The 23,913-nt window shown below is 34.5% G+C and overlaps 1 protein-coding gene across 1 annotated transcript in view; it reads right to left on the reverse strand.

The window, feature by feature from the left end:
* The window catches only part of rims3 (regulating synaptic membrane exocytosis 3), an 86,396-nt gene extending 63,003 nt beyond the window's left edge, over positions 1-23,393 (reverse strand). Inside the window, exons 1-2 of the mRNA XM_051136421.1 lie at positions 23,182-23,393; positions 5,497-5,785 (exon numbers count right to left, since the gene is read on the reverse strand). Of these exons, the coding sequence (XP_050992378.1) occupies positions 5,497-5,746 (250 nt within the window). The 5' untranslated portion in view covers positions 5,747-5,785; positions 23,182-23,393. The remainder of the gene's footprint in view (positions 1-5,496; positions 5,786-23,181) is intronic.
* Between the last annotated feature and the right edge of the window lie 520 nt (positions 23,394-23,913).

The following is a 23,913-nucleotide window of genomic DNA, read 5'->3' on the forward strand; positions in this document are numbered from 1 at the left end:
CTGGTTCAACCATAAAAGAGACAAAGTCATACAGTTTTGGAAAGACATGACATTTGTACATAAATCTTGCAAAATAGTGTGGATTAAACAGCATGTGATTTCCAAATGATGTAGAATGTCAGTTAGAAAACCTACATTTGCTCCAAGGACATTTCTTTTAATGTATGTGTTGATTCGGGTCATTGTAATATTGATAGTAACTGCTTACGGTACCATAGTCAATGCATTTTTAGAAACATTACAATAATGTTATCACTTTAGACATTCTACTAACTATTAGTAACTTTGCAACTACATGTCAACTAATTCTCATTAACTTTCAACTACATGTTTACTAACTCTCAGAGCAGACTGTTAGGTTAAGGTTACGGTTAGTAGAATAAGTTGACATATTATTGCAAAGTTTAGAAGAGTGTTAGAAGATATTACGCAGACAGTCTACTAATACTCTAATGACTAGTTGACATGCAATTGCAAAGTTACTTACTGTTAGTAGAATGTCTAAACTGGACTATCAAAATAAAGTGTTACCAAAATATATAAATGTAATAAATAGTTATAGCTTATAAATATATATATTTTTTATTTTTTTCCCACACTGTTCACAGAAATTGATTTTTTTATGGGATGTTTTTTACAATTTTGAATTGTAAAAATAGAAAATAATAGTTGAATTTATAAAAATAACCCTGTTCAAAAGTTTACATACACTTGATTCTTAATACTGTGTTGTTACCTGAATGATCCACAGCTGTGTTTTTGGTTGTTTGTTTTTTGTTTAGTGATAGTTGTTCATGAGTCCCTTGCCTGCTGTTCTTCAGAAAAATACTTTAGGTCCCACAAATTCTTTGGTTTTTCAGCATTTCTGTGTATTTGAACGCTTTCCAACAATGACTGCATGGTTTTGAGATCCATCTTTTCACACTGAGGACAACTGAGGGACTCATATGCAACTATTACAGAAGGTTCAAACACTCACTGATGCTTGAGAAGTAAAAACCATGCATTAAGAGCCGGGGGTGAAAACGTTTGAACAGAATGAAGATGTGTACATTTTTCTTATTTTGCCTAAATATCATATATTTTTTTTATTTACTACTGCCCTTCAGAAGCTACAGAAGATTCTTAGATGTTTCCCAGTAGACAAAATAAGTTAAATTTTAGGTAGTAAAAACATTGTTATAATAGTCCATGTGACATCAGTGGTTCAATCGTAATTTTTGATATGAGAATACTTTTGTGCACAAAGAAAAATAACGAAGGTCTTATGGGCTTGGAACAACATGAAGGTGAGTATGCCAAATTAATGACAGAATTTTCTCTTCTGTCAAATCTCTTTAAAAATGATATAGGAAAAAATACTGGCCCATGGTGGATGACAACTTCATTTCCCAGAATGCTCTAATGATTCTCAAAGTAAAGGAAGTGTTCTGACAGTTTAGAAAAACATATTCATACAAGGGAGCAAACAGGCATAATTCAATTAATAAAAATGATGTTTGGACTTCTGTTTGGACTAATGAATCGTTCTGTTGTGTGACTGTGTTCTCATTGTAATCTGAATTCCCATTCAACATCCTGTGGCCAATTCAACTCAAATTCACCCTCACGAATCGAATAGAAGCCAATTCTGTGCTGAAAACCAAAGAGATGGTCAACAGCAAAAATATTTTCTCATGTGCTTATTACAAGAGTCATTACAAACTGGCATCTGGATTTGTCTGACAGGTTCGTCTCCGTTTGCCAAGATGGCTCACATGCACACACTGCAGCTTTGACTTGCTGGACTGTGTTAACGCTTGTGGGCTGCTGTTGACCCTTATAGAGATTGAGAGTGTTTCATGACAATTCCCCCTGTTCTCAGAGTCTGTAATTACCCTACAGGAGCACAATTACACCGGAGGAGAGCAAAAATAAAAGGGTATAAAAAGAAAGGCAAAGCAGTGGGCTGCGGACAACAGAAATGTCTTCAGATTCTAATCTAGGTTGGTGAAATCTTCTCGTTTTCACCAACTAAACACGCAGTCGAGGTGCAGGTTTATTCCTGGGAGATGCCAATGTTATGCTGTGTTACTCAGCCACACACGCAGTCATCCGTGAGTCATGCAGGGTGATGGGAAGGTTAGCCTGTTCAGTGCTTGACTAAGAGCAGGGCGCAATCTTCACATGCTCTGCTGACTAACACGCAGCATTAATATCCTACGGCCACATATAAACACGCACAGAGACCAGATGAAGAAAAGCTAATGAAAGGGCTTCCCTGTATATAAGCACCTATTAAACACAAACTGATGACGGTATTCATACACTTTCTGAAGAAAATGTGAATGGTGCTTGACTGTACTAAAGCATTTAGAGGCTTTTAGAGCAGAGCTAAGGTTCTCAGTTATTCTCAATGCACTGCCATGCTGTTGCTAGGGTGCTCTGGATGGTTGCTAGAGTGTTTCTAGTAGGGCTGCATGATTATTTATTATACATAAAATTGAAATCGCGTTATGACAGTCTGCAATTTAATTAAGGGGGTCATCGGATGCAAACTCAAATGTGTGTGTACACAACCACCCTATAACGATAAAAATCCACCAACTGGCATGAGTGCAATCAAATTCATAAACTCATGTTGAGATTAATGTTTTAAATATAAAATTTGAATATAGAAATATTGAATATAGAAATATTAAATGATTTAAATAACTGAAAATATACTTTAAGAATGAAGTCACTGATTTTAATTACTGAATCATTCGTTCATTTGATTCGTTCGAACGGCTGATTCATTCAGGAATAAAGCAAGTGACTGTCTTTATAAATGGGAAATTGAATCACTGACTCACTAGATTTGTTTAAAAACGCACATTCCTAAATTAAACACAGCTGTGTTTGAATGGAGATGCACAGCGGCTCAGTTGTGACTTGTTTCAAATTATTTTTGACGTCGAAATGGAGCAAAATCAGGAAATAGTGTTATAGACAGACAATGTAAGTCACTTAATGTTAACTTCTTGTTTATTTAACTGTTGTATTAAATCAATATCTCATTTACAAACTCCCTTAAAATTCATTAAAAGCTGTCACTCATCTTAGTTCATCACGATCTCACAACAAAGCTCTCTACACTGCACAATGAATCTCTTATTTAGACTCTCTCTACACTTTGTTTATGAAAGGATTTGTGTGATACATTACTCAACATTGCAAAAACACTTAGAAACCTTTGAAGCTCCCCTCAGCGGCAGCGCAAACCCAAATATGCTGATCGGGTCAGTCGCACTGGTGCTCCTAAACATTTTTTCATCCCATGTCCATTTTAATTAAAGAGAAAGAAGCTATAAGGTCTCCCTATGATTTTATGTCAAAGTAAGTGTTTGATGATTTAACACCGATAACTGAGAAATTAAAAGAGGCATAAATATACAGTTGTAGTGTAAAATAAAACAATTATTATTATACTATTTTTCTTAAAGGGGTCATCGGATGCCAATTTTTTTACAAGTTGATATGATTCTTAAGGGTCTTAATAAAAAGTCTATAACATGCTTTGGTTAAAATTTCTCAATGGTAGTGTAAATAACACCTTTTTTACCTTGCCAAAATCAGCTCTGCAAAAATCATCCTGTTCTGGTCGAGGTTGCTTTAAATGTTAATGAGCTCTGCTTGCCCCGCCCCTCTCTTCTCTTTGTGGAGTGACGAGCCTGTTTACTTTAGCCGCATTTAACCGCGGTTACCTGCTAAACTTGCTAACTAGCACGTTATTAGGAAAGGCATCTGAGAACGGCACGATTTGAAAAAGGGGATATTATTTTTACAGATTAATTAACAATCACTGCATGTATTTTTAGCATTATAGGGTAGATTTGTACATACACTGCCAACACACATTAATGTTCAGACAACATGTAAAAGTAAACTTTGCATTCAGTGACCCCTTTAAATACCTTAAATATTTTTTCTTAATTTTTCAAATATATTTCTTTTTTTTATTTTACAGTGAAATGTTTCAATAGTAATATTTCTTTTTTTTCATTTAATATAGTAATTTTTATGTTTAGCAGATCTGCAGGTGGAGCTGGGGAAGGTGGAGGGTTTCTGAAAATCACTACAACTGCTTCAACAAGCACTAGCTAAGTATATAAAATGTTGAGCAGCAAACTCATTGGTTGCTTATATGAAAATAACCAATCATCGGTGCCATGTGAATAGTGATGTCATTATATCAGACTGAGTTAAAACTGGTCTGCGCCATCTAAAGTTTCATGACAGAATTTTCATTAAATCACAATGGAACACAATGAAGCTCCACTATGGGTTATAACTAGTATTACTGATGAGGAAGTGGGAATAAGAGTAATATTGTGTGCTAATCACACTACAAGTGATGTGGCAGAAAGTGAAACCTAGCAAACAGCATAACATCTTGTACCATCCATAAAATATTTAACATATAACAGACAGCATATAAATAGATAAATACATTTAAAAAAAAAAAAACAAGAAAACCTAAATGGTAAAAAAAAAAAGCTGCTTGTCCAAAACATCTCCCTTATATTATGCACAGCTGAAAGTCCCAGGCCCAAATAACACACAAACAAAATTAAACTAAAACCACGTGTCATAAATGTATGCAATACATTTTTCAAGAGGTTTTTGCATTTGCACCCAGAGAGGATAAAACAGAGACGAGATGTGCGAGAACAGTTTGATCGAGAGCATGTGAAGTCATGATGACAAGAACATGAGAGAAGAACTGACAAGACAAAAATAGGCAGTGGTGTGCCCATAAATATATTGAGGACCACAGATGCTGTTATGGCGGATACAGTTTTCATATATATATATATATATATATGACAAAGTGACTTCAATATACAGTGCATATGACATTAACAACATGTACAAGAACATGATGGATGAAAAGGAAACTTCCTGATCATGTTTGATCAAAGTTTGTCTTGATAGTATATTTTAGACTGGTTAAAACTGCAGCTCTGCAATGATTAGTTATTCTGTTTGTGTTTTGAAGCTTTGCTGTTTTCAGCTGCTTTGATATTTCTGTTTTTACTGATTTCTGAAATGTAGCATCTTTCTGAAAGCAGGAAGGAAAATTATTAAGTATGATTTTTTGTGCAATGGTTGGACCATTTACTTTTGAATATAAAGACAATGACCGATGTTGTGTGAGACTCTTAGTAGCCTATTGTTTTATAATAGCAATGAATCTCATTTTATTTTCAGATAAAAATCCCCATGTCAAATAGCTGAGGACTCAGACTCGGGCTTGGTAACCTTGTGAAACCTTAAGAGTCAAACAAGGACAAGAACGCTGAGCAGAGGTGAAGAAAAGCGAAAACAAATGAAGTGAGAAAAAAACTACACCATGACAAACCACGACGTGAAATTGTTCAGGCTGCGACAGCGAGAGCAGAACAGAGGAGAAGGAAACAACAAGCACATCTGACAGAGAACAGCAGGGCAGCTGGAGTATTCGGAGTTGCGCACCTTGCTGGTTGAGCTGCAGTGTGCTCTTGCTCCACTGTGACAGACCCACGATAGCCACCATCTTGGCTCCCAGGCTGGAGCGTCGCTTCTTGTTTCCGGCCAGGCCCGTGGCGTCAGGCCCTGTGCTGCTGGGGCTCTTCTCCAGGCTGTACATGGCGCCGCTGATGCTGGAACTGCGAACCACGTTCCGGGCCGCCACCGCGCTCATCCCGCCTGGGCTGGGTACGTCCACTGAGCTGCTGAGCATCATGGTGCTACACAAGCCTCTGGGCGCAAGGCTGGAATGAGGCTGAGAGGAAGAAAGAGGGTGCAAAGTGAGTCACAACAATTCAATTATGAAACAATGCTTTTTAATTACTCTGTTTGACATCAAATCCCAAGAGTCTTTATTCTATACTTAAATTCAGTGGTTGTGATTTGTTGAAAGTTTCGGGGTCAGTAGGATTTTTTTAATGTTTTTGAAAGAAGTGTTTTATTCTCACCATGGCTAAATTTATTTTATCAAAAATAAAAAACAGTATAAACAGTAATACTGTGTAATATTACTGCAATTTAAAAGAACTCTTTTCTATTTGAATATATTTTAAAATGTACAGTAATTGATTTTTGTGATCAAAGCTGAATTTTCAGCATCATTACTCCAGTCTTCAGTGTCACATGATCTTTCAGAAATCATTCTAATATTCTGATTTGCTGCTTAAGAAACATTTCTTATCGTTATCAATACTGAAAACTGTTGTGCTGTTTAATATTTTATAGAAATGATTCTTCTGGATTCTGTGATTAAAATAAATTCAATTAAGCTCAGTTTAAAAAAACCATCATTTTAATTAAAAAAAAAATCATTAAAAAAAAATAAATGTCTTAACTGTATACACATATTTTACAATTTTGCAATATAAAATTGCTATAAAATCAAATCATGTGTCAGCTACACTACCAGTCAAGTTTTTAAACAGTAAGATTTTTTATGTTTTTAAATAAGTCTCTTCTGCTCACCAAGCCTATATTTATTTGATCCAAGTATAGCAAAAACAGTAAAATGGTTATTTTTACTATTTAAAATAACTGTTTTCTATTTAAATATATTTTAAAATGTAATTCATTCCTGTGATTTCATCTGAAATTTTAGCATCATTACTCCAGTCACATGATCCTTCAGAAACCATCCTAATATTCTGATATGCAGCTAAAACAAAAGTATTATTATTATTATTATTGTTATTATTATTATTATTATTATGTTGAAAACAGCTGAGCAGATTTTTTTTTAGGTTTCTTTGATCAATAGAAAATTCAGAAGGACAGCATTTATCTGAAATAGAAATCTTTGTAACATTACGAATGTCTTTATCATCACTTTTTATTTAAAGCATCCTTGCTAAATGAAAGTATTAATTTCTATATATGTGCATTATGTGTATATGCATTATGTATGTGTATGTATTAATTTCTCTGTGTATAATGTTACAAAAGCTTTTTATTTCAGATAAATGCTGATATTTGGCTCTTTCTATTCATCAAAGAATCCTGAAAAAAATTACTCAACAGTTTTAAATATTGATGATGATAATAATAATAATAATAATATTAATAATAATAATAATACATGTTTTTGAGCAGCAAATCAGCATATTATAATGATTTCTGAAGGATCATGGGACTCTGAAGACTGGAGTAATGATGCTGAAAATGTAGCTTTGATCACAGGAATAAATTACAGTTTAAAATATATTCAAATAGAAAGCAGTTATTTTAAATATATTTGACCCATACAATATTTGACCCATTTTAATATTTCACAACATTACTGTTTTTGCTGTATTTTGGATCAAATAAATACAGGCTTGGTGACCAAAAGAGAATTCCTAAAAAAACATTAAAAATCAGTTTAAAAACTTTTGACTTATGACTTGTAAGTCATGTTCCAAATTTAAAGTTGATATCACAAAAATTGAAGTTCATGTGAGATTTTGTTTAGGTGCTACATTAATAGCCACCCAAACTCCACAGAATGTTTTAATGCATTTTTCAGTCCTGCACCACTGCAAAAGAAATCATATTTGTGAGTTGTCTGTATTGGATGTGATGCAATAAAATGTAGTGTGCCATGAAATAATGCCAAGAAGTGTCTTTTTATGGAGTTGACATTATGGGCTGCATGCAAAAACAAACAATGCGAACAAACAGCGTAGTCTGATTGAAAAGTATATGACTCTTATGAGTCGATTCTTTTCAGTGAATAAAAAAACATACAGAGTGATTCCTGAAATGATTGACTCGTATGAATCATTTCTTTTTAGTGAATCAAAAACATAATACTTTTGTTTTTCTCTATTCGTTTTGCTATAAAAATCTAAATTTGTCACTAACTACATAAAGTGACAATAACAAAAAATATAATAAACATGTTTACATGAACGCTAAGGCATGCAAACATCATAAAATGTGATTTAAATTAGCATATATTTCTCTCATGCAGCTTGGCTCAGCATATGAGGACAAGAAATGCTCTCGCTCACGTGTGATGCTAGCCTGATAAATGATTTAGAAGAGGACTGGCATGCCATCTAAAATGCAAGTAATCAGAAATCAGTCTTCTCCAGGCAAAAAGGCCAAACAATTCCCCACAATGCACTGCAGGCTCAAGATTCAGCTGCTTGGCGAACTGAAGCTGCAAATGAAAAAAGAGTAGCCTAATCCATGTTCTATCTTCTCCATGAACAGCATCTGCATGTTTGTTTTCTGCGCTGCTATTGTCTTTCTCCCGCTCCCTTCCCCCTGCTCTCCACTCGCCGCTTTGATCTGCGCTTTCTCATATCAGCTCAAGTGTTTCTGGGTCCGTGGCAGTCCTCCCTCTTGGAAATGAATCAGCCTGCCTCCCTGAGTGATAATAATCATAATTTAGAGCTGGATCTGGACTAACACTCCTTTGAAATGAAAATGAAATGAAAAGAAAGCAGGGTAAGTCTTTATCATAGTAATCAGGCTGATTTAGGAGCGTATATGTGGGGTCTGAATGGCTGGGAGAGATGAGCGGAGAACAATGGGCTGAAATGTGACAGCATGGCCGATCAAAGCGACCCGAGGCCCTCCGTCGTCGTGCCTTGAGCTCTAAACTGTGGGCGCTGATAAGCACAGACAGATTAAGAGGGCACCTTTTATCAAACGTCTCACTGCGCAGATTGTATTACAGCAAGGCATCACCCGCGTTGACCCGCGCCTCGCAGACAAAGCGTGACACTTTTGGGGTCAACTAGAAGTGGGTGAAGTGGGTCCCGTTTATTTACAGTGTCCTGACAGGGCTTAATAGAGCAAGAACTTGTGGGTCGCTGTACTCTCTCAATCTCAAATACCACTTTACACAGACTTGCTGGCAAGGCTGCTGGTGCCAGACCCAGTGCCCAATATGGCCCTGTTCCACGTGTAGCCAACAAAGAAAAGTAGAAAAACAGTCTTAGCTCTGACCCTTTAAACCCGCTGGTCTCAAAAAAAGGAACATCAGACGCTGAGAGTCACGATAATATACTCATCGTAAAGTGTGACTACACTGTCTCAAATCAAAACTAGATTGCAAAATAGATTCAAATCCACACTAGAAGTGCATGATGAGGACAACAACCAATTTTCCAACTCTATTAGCGAAAAAGTGAAACTATTCTGTTCATCTAACATAAAATTACTTTATTTTAGTGCTGTCAAACGATTAATCACGATTAATCGCATCCAAAATAATATTTTTTTGTTTACATGTGTGTACTGTGTATATTTATTATATATACATAAATGCACACACATACAGTATATATTTTAAAAATATTTACATGAAGGGGTGTGCATAAGACTGACATAACACCTTCGTAATCATGACATGATTACCCTAACATGTCATGAATATGAAGGAGGTTTTATGCATGTTTATGACACATGTCATTAAGTGTCATTTGCTCAGTTATGTCATTTTTAATGCAAAGATGACATTGTTTGAGATGCCTTTGTTATGACAACTTGACATAAACCAATACATCATAACCTGTCAGTGTCTTTGTCATGACAACTTGACATTAACAAGACAATTCTGTACTATATGACAGCTATATATGTTGGAAATATGTGACCCTGGACCACAAAACAAGTCTTAAGTAGCACGGGTATATTTTTAACAATAGCCAACAATACATTGTATGGGTCAAAATTATTGATTTTTTTTTTTTTTATGCCAAAATTCATTAGGATATTAAGTAAAGGTCATGTTCCATGAAAACATTTAGGAAATTTTCTACCGTTAGTATATCCAAAAAATTTTTTTGATTAGTGATATGCATTGCTAAGAACTTCATTTGGACAAATTTAAAGGTGATTTTCTCAAAATTTGTTTTTTTTTTGCACTATTATGGTGGTGTCTTGGGTAGACTTTTCCATGATGTAAAAAAGGATGTCAAGAAAATATAAATGTGTGGGATGCTGTAATTAACTGTTTTTGCAGTGATATGGACCGAACTCTGCATGACTTAACCCACCATTGTACTGTTTTCATTTTAATCTTTGGGTGAATCGCTCTCCAAATGCAATAAAATACCATTTTATTTATTTATTTATTATTATTATTATTATTATTATTATTATTATTACTATTATTATTATTAGATGACTGAATTTATTTCTCTAACACTAGTTAATCTTTTTTACAACATTTCAAATGGTCTGTTATCTGACCTTCTGTTCCAGGAAACTAAAAAAAAAAAAAAAAAAAAAAAAAAAAAACACACACACACACACACATTATGAAATGAAAAATATTCATGATGCTGTTATAAAATAATTTGACAGAGTATTAACACTTAACAACATTTTAATGACAAATTCAACTTGTACCACCGTAGTTGAGGTCAAGAAAAATATTAATGACACAATTATAATGGTCCCATGACCACATGACACATGACCAATGTAATGTTAACCCATAAAGCTAAGTAGTTTATTAGGTTTGATAATAAATCTGCTGTCATGTTTATAACAAATTTATGACAGGTTATGTTGTCTTGGTAGTGTCAAGTTATCATGACAAAGACACTGACAGGTTATGATGTATTAGTTTATGTCAAGTTGTCATAACAAAGGCATCTCAAACAATGTCATCTTTGCATTAAAAATGACATAACTGAGCAAATGACACTTAATGACATGTGTCATAAACATGCATAAAACCTCCTTCATATTCATGACATGTGTCATGTCACAATTATAAAGGTGTCATGTCAGTCTTATGCACACCCCTTCAAGTAAAGTGTTACCACATGTATATATTTTTATTCACATAATTAATGTTATATATAAATATATTTAATATACAAACATAACATATTTTTCTAAAATATATCCATGCATGTGTGCATTTATATACACTGCCCTCCAAAAGTTTGGAAGTGCCCTAGAAAAGTGGGGTTTTGGACAATATTAGCATGAATCCTTTTTAATTTGTAATAATTTTGCATTGATAAGGGACAACACAAATAGTTTATACATAGTGTATACATAGAAAGAACGTACATTTTTGATTCATCAAAATATCCACCATTAGCAGCTATTACAGCTCTGCATAATCTGGGCCTAAACTCATTGTCAGTTGTTGAAGCTTTTAAGGTGTGCTGACCTAAAAATCTTTAAAAACCTGGGCCAAGTTTAAACCAGTAACCAGGCATCACAGCTGGCAAAGGGGCATGTCTGACTTTGGCATGTATATATTGGCATTATTATGTAATCAAAATGAAAATTATTATTGCTGCTCTTCAATGATTATGTCAAGTTACTTTAATGTATTTGCACCAAAAAATGATAAGGATTTATGCTGATATCGTCCAAAACCACATTTTGCCAGGGGTGTTTCCAAACATTGGAGGGCAGTGTATACATAATAAATATACACATAACACACAAATATATTATGCAAACAAAAACTTTTAATTTGGATGCGATTAATCGCAATTAATCGTGATTAATCGTTTGACAGCATCAGTGTAATTGATAGATGTTTTAACTGTTATATATTTAACGTTTACTGCCATAAAGTTGGTTAGACTAGTAGTAAGTCTTGTAAAGATTGACCGTGATGCTCTATGTTTGTCTATATAAAGGGTTGTCAACTTTCAGGTCACTTTCAGGCTCTCACGGTCTTGTGCCACCACACTAAATGTTACACCAAAAAATAAAATAAGGCAATGTGAAATAGTCTACAGTATCAAAAAAAAAAAAAAAAAAATTGGGTCCCCAAAGTTTCCAGGGCATGAAATTAACATTAATTTTGCCATTTCTCAGTGTATTTTCTGTTTGACATTGCCTCCGAAACTTTCGTCCGTCATAATAAAGTTCGGATCAGGTTCGTTTTTCTGCGTTTTCAGCATTTTGATAAGACAGGATGACAAATATGAAAAAAAAACGGAAAAACGCATACGAAAATTTCGGACTCAGTGTGCAATGACCTTTAGTCTTTGACAATGTCAAATTGTCATTTTTAAATAAAATAAATTTTAATAAAATAAAAATGCATAAAGCTACAGTAGGGCTGGGCGATAAATCGATAACGATAATAGAAAAGAATTTAAAAGGCCTGAAGTGTTTGTCATGTTCTGACCATAAAGAATAGTTTAAAGCCACAATTAACATTTGGTTTTTACAACTTGCACACTGTAGCAAAAATTTATCTTTAACCTCGAAAGAAATAGAAATTTGACATTTATCTTTATAATTATCAATATTGACTGATTTGAAAAGAATTATTGTGATAATGTTTTTGACCATATCGCCCAGCCCTAAACTAGAGTAATTATTTTATTTTATTTTTATTTATTTAATTTTTTTTAGGCAGAGGCTATTTTCTCTCTAAAGATATTTACACAACAAAATATTCCCAGGGTCTTGAAATTTTTGGGAAAATTATTAAAATATATATATATTTATATATAAACACACACACACACACATATATATATATATATATATATATATATATATATATAAACGCTGCCAGGGAAAGGGTTAATAATGCTATTCTTAAAAAAAAAATGAAATATCAATAATCAGGTTTAACATTTGTCTTTTTTCCCATACGAGATCCAATTGCAAGGTTGAATCAATCATCATTACATTTTATTTTATTTTCAAAACACACAGAAACAATGTTTTTTTAAACAAATTATGTTTAAATGGACCAAATACTATGAGGATCAATAGAGTGATCTGCAGTTTTCCACTAAAAAAGTAATGAGGCCTGTAAATATTTAATTTGAGGGGTCAATGCCACTTTTGTCAGTTTCTGTCTGGGGCACTGTGTGTGATCCACCAGCCAGACCAACACTAAACTGTCAAAAACCAACTTGGAAATTCATGCCGGTGTCATCTCAAGGGTGTTTTAACAATTTTGTACACTTCAGCTGAACACGGTCCTTAAGAAGATCCAGAAGTAGTTCAGCGGTGAACCAAACGCCAAGATGACCCTCCCCAGACACGCTCAATCATTCCCACCACAGCAGAGGAGCCCAAATCTCACACAAGTGAAGAGGTCGTCATTAGTCACCGGAGAAAACGGGGCGGCCCATCCATCACTGGCCCGTTAACCCACTTCTCCATACAGGAATTTCTTAATTTGGACCTGCACTCAACACATTATCTCCTTACGCTTCTTTTTATGGGTTGGAGAGATAAGATGAATTATATGACCTCTTTAGGATGACTTTGACAAAAATCTCAGCCATCTGGGCTCCTCTTCATTTCAATCCGAGACACTTCTGTCCTCGCTGGAGAAACAAAGATTGAGATTTCTCTAGAAGCTTTAGTTTAAAGCATGATGCGGACATTGAATCCTTACCAACTGCTTTTCACCGAGCCGTCAGGGTGAACGTGGAGCACATGAGTAACCAATTAATCAAATTACAGTTAATAGAGTTGAAATCATAATTGCTTTTGGCCTCGTCAGTTTCTGGGCAATGGATACATGTAATTACAGTTATTAATCAGTCCACTGGATGAGGGAAAGTTTTACTTATTTTATCGAAAGCAAATGATGTGTTTAAGGTTTGACAGCATATGGGTCTTTGGAGATGTCACCAAAAATATTTTGCCATTAATGCACACTAGATTTTTAAAACTGATTTAGATCCAGTTTCATGAAGAACCTTTAACAAGAATGGAATGTTTACATTGCACAGAAAGTTCTTTATAATAGAAAAGGTTCTAAAATGTTCTAAAAAAAAAGGTTCTTTTAAGAACCGTTTACTGAAAGGATCTTTTATGGCATCATTACAAAAACCCCTTTTAGAACATCGTTTTTTAAAAGTGAATGGCTGATAAATGAGATGGTAGAAATATGTCAACCAGTAGATTCTACTATGTTTATACCACAAATATATTGATTATAAGTGGGCAGAAACATGGAGAGTGACGTGTTGCAAAAAAGTTTAATTTACATTTGTGGTTAGCAAGCAATGACGCATCTTGCCACATTCATACAGAATTCATTTGATGTTCTTCCACTGAGACTCAACTGAATAATCATGCTTTGCATCCATCAAGTTATAAATAAAAAGGGAAAATAATCAAACGAGAACAAAAATGCTATCATTTACAAAGTATTTAACTCATCCGATGATCTAAAAATATCTTTACCACAATGTTTTCAACTACTGCATTGAATTTCCTTACAAAAAATTAACTGTATTGTGAAATATACAGTTGCCGTGGTATAAAATCACAGCATGAAATAAGATTTTGGTAAACCGCCCACTTCAGTGCACGTCATGATTGTTCTGTTGCCTCTATTTCTGTATATTTTTGCAATAGATATATTTCATTTCGTGTTCCAAGCCAGCGATTTCAGGCCAGGTCGCTTCTATATCACACTTGAGGGCGAGAGAAGAGATGTGTGAACACCAAACTCAAACACAGTCCTCTCCATGCTGTCTGTATAGGCTTCCTCTCATTGCACAAGATATGCTGTGTCACGACATGAGTAATGCTACAGTCATGCTCGCTTACACACACACACAGCTAAAAAGAGGCCTTGACTACAGCAGCTCTCCTTTAACACACCATTAGCTGTGTGTGTGAGAGAGAATCAAAAGGAATAGTTTGGACTGAAAAACCAGATTAAACTTGGTGCTTGCTAATTCTGTACCAGCATTTGAACATTTTGCATATGCTGACATGAAATATTTCACACTCAATTAAGGCTTTAATGGAGGACTGAGTAAATTTTTTACTTACAAAGTTTTACACAGTAAAGAAATTAATAGATCTTTAAGAAAAGTCAATGCATAATAAATTCTGTTTTATTTTCATTGCAGAGGGTTTAAATCAAATGAACAGCCAAACACTTGAACACTTTTGCTTGCAAATCAACTGAATCATGAATGACTGGTTCAGTCCTTCTTATTCTGTTTTATCCCACTCAGAAAGATTTAAACATTCAATCATTAAAGAAATAGTATTCTATCATTTGCTCTCTCTCATGTTTTTCCAAACCTGTATGAGTTTCCGTTTAACACAAAAGCTATTTTGGCAGAAGCCACTGACTTCCATTTTTTTTTTCATACTATTGAAGTCAATGGCTACCAGCAACTGTTTGGTTAACAACATTCTTTACAAAATAGCCCCAGTTCTCGTGCCTCCATAAGTCAGCGGTTTGGAAGGTGAATAAATGATGACAAAATTTTGGGGTGAACTACCCCTTTAAGGCATTTTAACTTTAAAAACATTGCTTCTGCCCAAAACAACAGTCTATAATCTATTATAACCAGTGTTGGGAAAAATTACTTTCAAAAGTAATGCAATACAATATTGCCTTACTCCCTAATAAAGTGACTAATTACATTACTTAATTATATTTTATGGAAAGTAATGCGTTATGTTACTTTCGCATTACCTTTTAAATCTGGGCAGGGCTTGCTTTTTTGTTTTTAATATAAAAGTTCTACTTTTGTCAAATGTAAAAGCGCTTTTGCACCAAAAACCTCAGGCTGAAGGAAAAGTAAATTCACGCCTGTAGAGTAGAACACAGAAGAAGAAAGTTCAACACTCTTCAGCAATAAAAAAAGAACAAAATGTTAGTTTATCTTGAGTAATTTTTGCTTATTAATATGGTTGAATTGGATCATCGAAGGTCAGCAGCAAAGACACTAGTTAACAAATTGGTACTGTTAAAAACATAAAGGATATTTGTATTATTTAACATTTAATTATTGCAAGTTTGTGTCATATTCTGAGTTGCACTGTTTTTATTCATTTTGAGGAATACAGATGAATTAATGCATGTTTACATTTATTCTAGAACTAAAGTTATATCTTACTCACGATTTCTTTCAACTTTCAATCAATAAATTGTGGGGAAAATATAACTGGCGTTACTTATTTGAATTCTTGTAGATTAAAAAGTATTGTGTTACTTTAGTTACCTGAAAAAAAGTGCTTCAAACAAAAAAACAACAACCCAAAAAAAGCTGATTTTTTTTTATCTTTGCATATTTCTCTCCTGATTCAGATTAGACACATTTTTCACTGGAGAAAGCAATTTTATGGATAAAGGACTCATTTAAAGTTAAAAAATGTCTTAATGATGGGTTTGTTTCTTACAAACCGAGTTTTTGACTCCACAAGATGTTAATTGATGGACTTGAGTGGTGTGGATTACTTATGGATTATTGAGATGTTTTTATCAGCTGTTGAGACTCTCATTCTGACGGCACCCATTCACTACAGAGGATCCAGTGGTGAGCAAGTGATGTAATGCTACATTTTTCCAAATCTGTAAAGACACAAACTCATCTACATTTTGGATGGTCTGGGTGAGTACATTTTCTGAAATTTTTCTTTTTTGGTGAACTATTACTGTAAGCACACTTCTTTTTCACAAGAGATGGAACGTAATTATGATTGAAAGTCTAAGATTTTAAATTGGAATAGTTCACTAACTTTAGATGACGTTAATACAGCTAAGTTGAAAGGTAATTTCAGCCAATAAGATTTCAATATGCAACATGACAGTAATAAGCATCCAGCAAAATCTTGGCTGTCCCTTGTCATATTTATGGCTGCTTAGGTTAAATACTCCGCTTACAATGAAAGAAAGAGCTTTGATTGCTTTAGGACACAGTGTTTTGGAAGAGAGGGAGCAAAGAGAGGCTGTGTCAGTACATTAAATCCACAAGCTCCAGAGATACAAAGAACAAAAACTATTGTAGAAAGAGGTGCTGGACATTTAGTGAAAATGAAAACCCAATCTCGTCTGTAGCAGCACATGTGCAAATGAGCACAATGAATGGTCCTTCCGTGTTGCTTTTCTTGTCCCTGTCATCCTACGTTCCCGCTCTCCACCTTTACTGCTTCCTTTCTCAGCCCTCTTCCAAATCTCTCGCTTCTTATTTAACCATAGTAATCGGACAGAATGGGAAGGAGTTGCATATAAACTGTGTTTTGGCAGCTCTGTGCTCTCTGTTTATTATTGTAGCTTAGCTAGTTGTTCTCTATTAACCTACACTCTATGTATCTTGCATTAAGCATCGTTTGCTTCCTTTTATTTGAAATCTGATGTAGTGTATTATATTCATATAAACTGATAGTTCACCCAAAAATTGTCAGAATTTTCATATCCTAAATGTTCCAAACTTTATTTACTCACCCTCAGGCCATCCAAGATGTAGATGAGTTTGTTTCTTCATGGAAACAGATTTGGAGAAATGTAGCATTACATAATTTGCTCACCAATGGATCCTCTGTAGTGAATGGGTGCCGTCAGAATGAGAGTCCAAAAAGCTGATAAAATCATCACAGTAATCCACAAGTAATCCACACCACCCCAGTTCATCAATTAATGTTTTGTAAAGTAAAAATTAAGATGTTTAATCCATCATCAAGGCGTTTTAATTTAAACAAGTCATGTTTTCTGAATCAGGAGAGAAATATGCATAGATCAAGCATCGTTTACAAGTGAAAACAGTCCAAGACTCACTTCTAAATAAATATGTAGGTGGATTGTGATGTGAGAGGAAACATTATTATGGATATTTTGGCCAGACGTGATGCTTTAAATTTAAAATGCCATAATGATGCATTTGTTTCCTACAAACATGCAACTTTCACTTCACAAAATGTTAACATTATTATGATGTTTTTATCAGCTGTTTGGACTCTCATTCTGACGGCACCCATCCACTGCCGATGACCTGTTGCTGAGCAAATGTAATGCTAAATTCTCCAAATTTGTTCCTATAAAGACACAAACTCATGTACATTTTGAATGGTCTGGGTGATTAAATTTTCAGAATTTTTTATTTTTTGGTAAACTATTCCTAAGCACACTTCTTTTTTCACAATCCACCCACATATTTATTTAGAACTGAATCTTGGACTATTCTCACTTGTAAACGATGCTTGATATATGCATATTTCTCTCCTGATGCAGACAACATGACTTATTTAAAGTTAAAATGCCTTAATAATGGACTAAACATCTTCATTTTCACTTCACAAAACATTAATTAATGGACTCTCATTCTGACGGCACCCATTCACTGCAGAGGATCCATTAGTGAGCAGGTCATCCATTGCTAAATTTCTCCAAGTCTGTTCTAATGCAGGTGAGTATATTTCAGCAATTTTCAGTTGTGTGTGAACTATCAGTTTAATTGTCTCCCTTTCCTCCTTCAAGACAAATAGTGTTCTTGTGTAAGTATCTTGCTCTTAATTGATTAGCCAGGTTAAACAATGGTAAATTAAATGGTAAAATTTCTCTTTTTTTCACAGTGGGTGAAGAAGTGAATTCTCTCAGGTGACTGTGAGCTCTTCAGTTCGGATAGAGGGTCAGGGAACATTGATTCATTTTAGCGCACAGCAGATTTACACTGATTTACACCCGTCTATCTCTCACGCTCACACTCTCTTCTCGCTCTCTGTTTTATTTGAGACCTGTACGTCACTGAATGAGTGAGGAAAAGAAAGAGGGCTAGAGAGGCATGCGGACAAAGAAAATATGTAGCAGCACTCAGCATAAGGGTTGCAGTCGACCGCAGAGTAGCTGCATATTTAATGTGCCCTTTGGTTGTGAGTTTAATCCTAACGTTATGATGCTGCAATTACTGAAGGAAGATGGGGGCATGTTTACCTTTCACAGTAAGGAAACAAAGACATGATTTGTATTCAACATGCACCAAAACCTTCTAAAAGTCTTGTGCATACATATTACAAACGAAATCACAAAGGTCAGAATACGTTGACTGTGTTAACAGTATGGACAGAAACATACCATATTCAAGTATGAAAATATAGATCTTTGTTGAAAAATCTTGCATATGCTGGTTAGGTATGTTTTGAAGCATGGCAGCTAGTTTGAGATGGTTTAAGCTGGTTCTGAGCTTGTTATCAGATGGCTTAAACCAGCGCAAACTAGCTGCCATGCTTCAAAATATACCTAACCAGCATGCTGTTTTTTTCAAAAGGGATATGAATGCTTGGCCAAGACATTTAGGGCTGCCACTAACGACTGTTTTTATATTGATTAATCTATCGACTAATTTATCGATTAATTGATTAATCTAAACGATTAATTTTCCACACCAAAAAAAAAAAAAAAAAAAATCTACGAATATAAGAGAAAATGTAAATAAACAGTATTTCTGAAAAAAAAAGAAATAAAAAAATAATACATTACTTTTTGTAATTGGAGCCACTTTTGATTATTAAAATTTAATGGAATCGTTAAAATGGAATCCAAAAAAGCAATGGAACACACAGAATTTGGTCAAAATTAAACTGTAAAACTCAATTAATTAGACAGGCTTTTGAATAATAACATTTAATTTACCATTAAAACAGGGTATAGAATTTTTTTTTAAATGGAAAAAAATGAATTTGGAAATAAAACAGATTTCATAGGGCCATATAATTATAATACATTTTCTGTGGTAACAAAAATAGATGCAAGTGAACGGTAGCCTTTAAAATTAGATAAAAATCCATATGTAATAGCAATGAGGCAATAAGAATTGGTTTAAATAAAGTATCAAAAGCAAGAAATCATACGGTTTTATTGAACAAAATTGTTAAAATACATAATGTATTTTAAACAATAGAGCTAATGTACATTATGCATGAAAATGAAATCGAGGATTTTTTTAAAACAGAATAGTCGAATAGTCGACTAGAATCGACAAATTGCGACAGCCCTAAACACATTTCAAGTACATGGTCGACAAAGTTGGATCTATTTACTCCCTTTCAGCTGAAATCACAAATTCTTGTTTTGCAATAATATGTTGGATTACAAAAGTAAAATGAGTTGCTAACAACTCTTCAGGTTGACTTTAATGTGTTCTTGAACTTCAGTACTTATGAGGGTGATAGAGTTACACTGAAATATGATTTGCCAACAAACAAATATGTTATTATTCGGGCAAGATTCTCTTCAAACTTACGACATTCAAAGAAATAAAAGATAAAACTGACTGTAAAAGAAGACACACTAATGCCTGCTATAGCACCCCTAGTGGCAACTTATCAAAGCTTATCAAAACAATGAATTTTGATTCAGCAAGGATGCATTAAATTGATTAAAATTTACTTTAAAGACATTTTTACTGTTAAAAATGTTTCTATTTTAAATAAATGCTGTTTTGTACTTAAAAAATAATCCTCAAAAAATGTATCACAGTTTCCATCAAATATTATGCATCACAATGGTTTTTAAAGGGTTCATCGGATGCCCATTTTCCACAAGTTGATATGATTCTTTAGGGTCTTAATGAACATGCTTTGGTTAAAAACTCTCAATGGTAGTGTAAAACAACACCCTTTTTACCTTGCCAAAATCAGCTTTAAAAACAACCTGTTCTGTTGAAAATGTTTAAATGTTAAAGCTCTGCTGCCCCTCTCTTTTCTGTGGGAGTGACAAGCCTGTTTACTTCAGCCGCATTTAGCCACGAAACTTGCTAACTAGCACGTTATTAGGAAAGGCGATTGCAAAGATTCATAAAGAACAACCCTTATATTCGCGTCTGCTGTAAGTGAAGCTGCATCATGAATAATTTGTGCAAACATAGACGCATTTATGTAGATTTTTAAATGTTAAATTGTAATAATATTTCACAATATTACTGTTTTTACTACATTTTGTATTAAATAAATGCAGCCTTGATCAGCATAATTCGTTCAAAATATTTTTAAAAATCTTAATGATTCCAAACTTTTTAAAATGATTGTATGTAAAGAACAGTTCTGACCTACAGTCAAATTAAAAATTATTATTTTTGATTTTTTTTTTTTTTTTACTAGTGGGTGCAGGACACTATAGTTCAGAGGATAGAAAATTAAACTAATCTGTGACATATTATACCCAAAAATTCTTCATACAATAGACTATCAGTAAAACTGATACAAATTTGAGACCAAAAAGTTGATTTTACACTTTGACCTGATCATGTTTTGTTACACACCTTTATATCAAAGTTATTTGATATTATCAAGATGAATTTGATCAGTTTAACTCTTGAGTTCTTGTCATATTTTATTACCATTTTCTAAACTATAGCGAATAAACTGTGATAATATGAGAGAAATTTTGAAGGTGTCTGAATAAATTTTGGTTAGACTGTAATTTATTTGTGATTATAAAGATTATTTTTATTGGTAACACTTCAGATTAGGGAACACTATTCACTATTAACTAGTTGTTTATTAGCAAACATATTACTAGTATACAAAACAATCTACCTCTACCTTACCATCAATAAGCAGCAAATTAGGAGTTTATTGATGAAAAACTCCTAGTTAATAGCGAATATGTTCCCTAATCTAAAGTGTTACCATTTTATTCAATTATCTCTATAAGCATACTCATTTTATAACTACTAGTCTATTTCTAAGCTATAGATGTAATGCCAAACAAGTACACAAGTACATTCGCAAAGATGGGCAGAATTTGAACATCATGGCTCATTGACAGGAACAGAAAGACACTTCACAGGATGGCAGCTAAACGCCACAGAAGCACAGCCTCAAAAACTACCACGGAATCTAATCAGCACCTCTCTGAACCGAGCTCAACAAAAACTATAAATCACAGATTTACTGCCATCAGGAGCCCGCTTGTATCTGAGCCCAGTGCACAACAAGTATAACCTGCTATAAGAAGCACAAAATCTGGGCCCAGGAGCAGCGAACGAAAAAGAATGGTTTGTTTTACACTCTGCTTCATCCTAGAGGTTGAGAAAAAGCCAAGGGTTCCTTCCTCTGTTGTACGTGATGCATTATTTACTTTATTTAGTTATTTTCACAACCAAACAGCATGTGCAGGTAGTTGAAATATGGATCTGAACAACAAAAACTAACATCAGACCTCTGACTTCACTAAAAGAACTACAGCAGGTTCTACATTGTCAGTCCTCCTTGCTTGTACCTTACCACAGTATTTGAGTGGCACTTGGATATTAGATTAGAGCATTAATGAGCCTATTTACTAGAAAATGCCTCGCACTTCTTGATAGAGCTGTCCTATTAAACCCAACATGGCCTTTGACCGAACATCAGTGCGTAGGCACCAAATAGTCTGGCAGCTGTGAACAGACCTATAAATCGGATCTTTTACTGCCCTCCCGTAGCTCTCTCAAATGAACGATGTACTTAAATCAGTGAAAGGTGTAACCGCCCTTTTCCCACCCTTACAGCCTTCAGACACTTTATGGATTTAACGGTATCGACTCAAACGTATCTCACAGGGATAGACATATAGATACAGACAACTTAAACAACAGCTTGAATTGATTCGCTTTACAAAACGAACACATCCGCCGTAAATCAATCACAATTATCAGCGTATAAGCTGTCAATTTGCCACTGAGAAACAGATTTTAAAACGTCAGGCTTGGATTGTGTTGATCTTTTATTAAAGGAAGCTATTATGTGTACAGATTCAATGCTGTAAATACTTATTAAGCACATGCCACGATTCCAGTACATCCTTGTATAAAACTCACAAGGAACATCTATAAACGCTGAATTGTCTACTTTAAAATATATGTTGAAAATCAGTTAATAAGGAACAATTTGTGTTAAATGGTGCACTGACACGCTCGCATTCATAAGATCTTCATTCAGCCACTAAACATCTACAGAATATACATAAACACTGAATTGTCTATTTATTTATTTATTTATTTTTTAAATAATGTCTTTTACTGGCAGAATGAAGATCTTAATCTTAAAGGTTAATGCAAGATTTTCAATGCATCATTTAACACAAGTTGCCTCTTATTAACTACTGGACATCATATTTTGAAGCAGCTTGCATTTTTTTTCTTTTATAAGTCCATTTTAAAGTATGCAGTGAAGGAAAATACACCTATAATCTATCACAAAACAATTAAAAAGAGTAACTGAAAATAAAAAGGCGTACATGGAAATAGACCACAGAGGCAGGAGTGAAAATAAATGCAGCAAGGTTTTGCAACATTCATGCAATGCACAGAATGTCCCTGCTTCTCCAATTCAGTTTGCACTGACAAATGCATTCAAACAAAACATAAACGATTCATGCATAAACGCTGACAGCGCCGCACTCGTTGTCTTTCCAATGCAGCTTTGCTCTAATAATAATAATTCAATGCATCATGTCAGCTGCGCTCTTGAATCTATCCCAACACTTACCGGCAAACAGCGAGCAGAAAAGATGCGCGGAATCGGTTCAGTTGGTCAGATAATGGTGTGTTTCTGTCGTGTCGTTGCAGATAATGTCATTGTTTGGGTTTGTTTGATGTTCGCGTGCCAGCGTCTGGATAGTGTTGCATCCACAGAAGAGCGCGACGGAGCGACTGACTGACGAGAGAGGAAGCGAGCGAGCGAGCGGCGCGCTCCTGATCCAGCCTCCTCACAGCTCGCGCGTCTCCATGGTTACACACCTGATCCACTGGGTCCTATTGGGGCAGGTGTGTAACCATGGAGACGCGCTAGCGGCGATGCGATCGGATAAAACGCTAAATATTTCGTCCCTTGACGCGAGTTACACGCATAATCACAAGCGGTTATTAGGATGCTTAATGAACTTACTCCTCATTAACATCAGCCCATACATCCTGACCAGACACAATTACAGTACTCTTGTTTCTGTCTTATTTAGGCTTGTTTTTCCTGAAAATGGCAACATTAAGTCCAGATTCAGAACAATAACAATTGTCTTTGGCCTGTCTCCCCTTAGAGGTCTTTATCTTCTCTGTATCTGTGACCTGAGGTCATATATAATCTTTTGCATTGATATTGCTTTAATTTTTTAAGCTAATTAGAAACATTTCACTGCATCCCACTGTTACCATATGCATTAAAAATTAAACAAAAATAATGTTAATAATTCACATTAAAGCCTTTATACAGCAGAATAGTGCA

The sequence above is a fragment of the Labeo rohita genome, chromosome 19 (genome assembly GCF_022985175.1).
Source record: "Labeo rohita strain BAU-BD-2019 chromosome 19, IGBB_LRoh.1.0, whole genome shotgun sequence".
In the NCBI taxonomy this organism is placed as follows: Eukaryota; Metazoa; Chordata; class Actinopteri; order Cypriniformes; family Cyprinidae; genus Labeo; species Labeo rohita.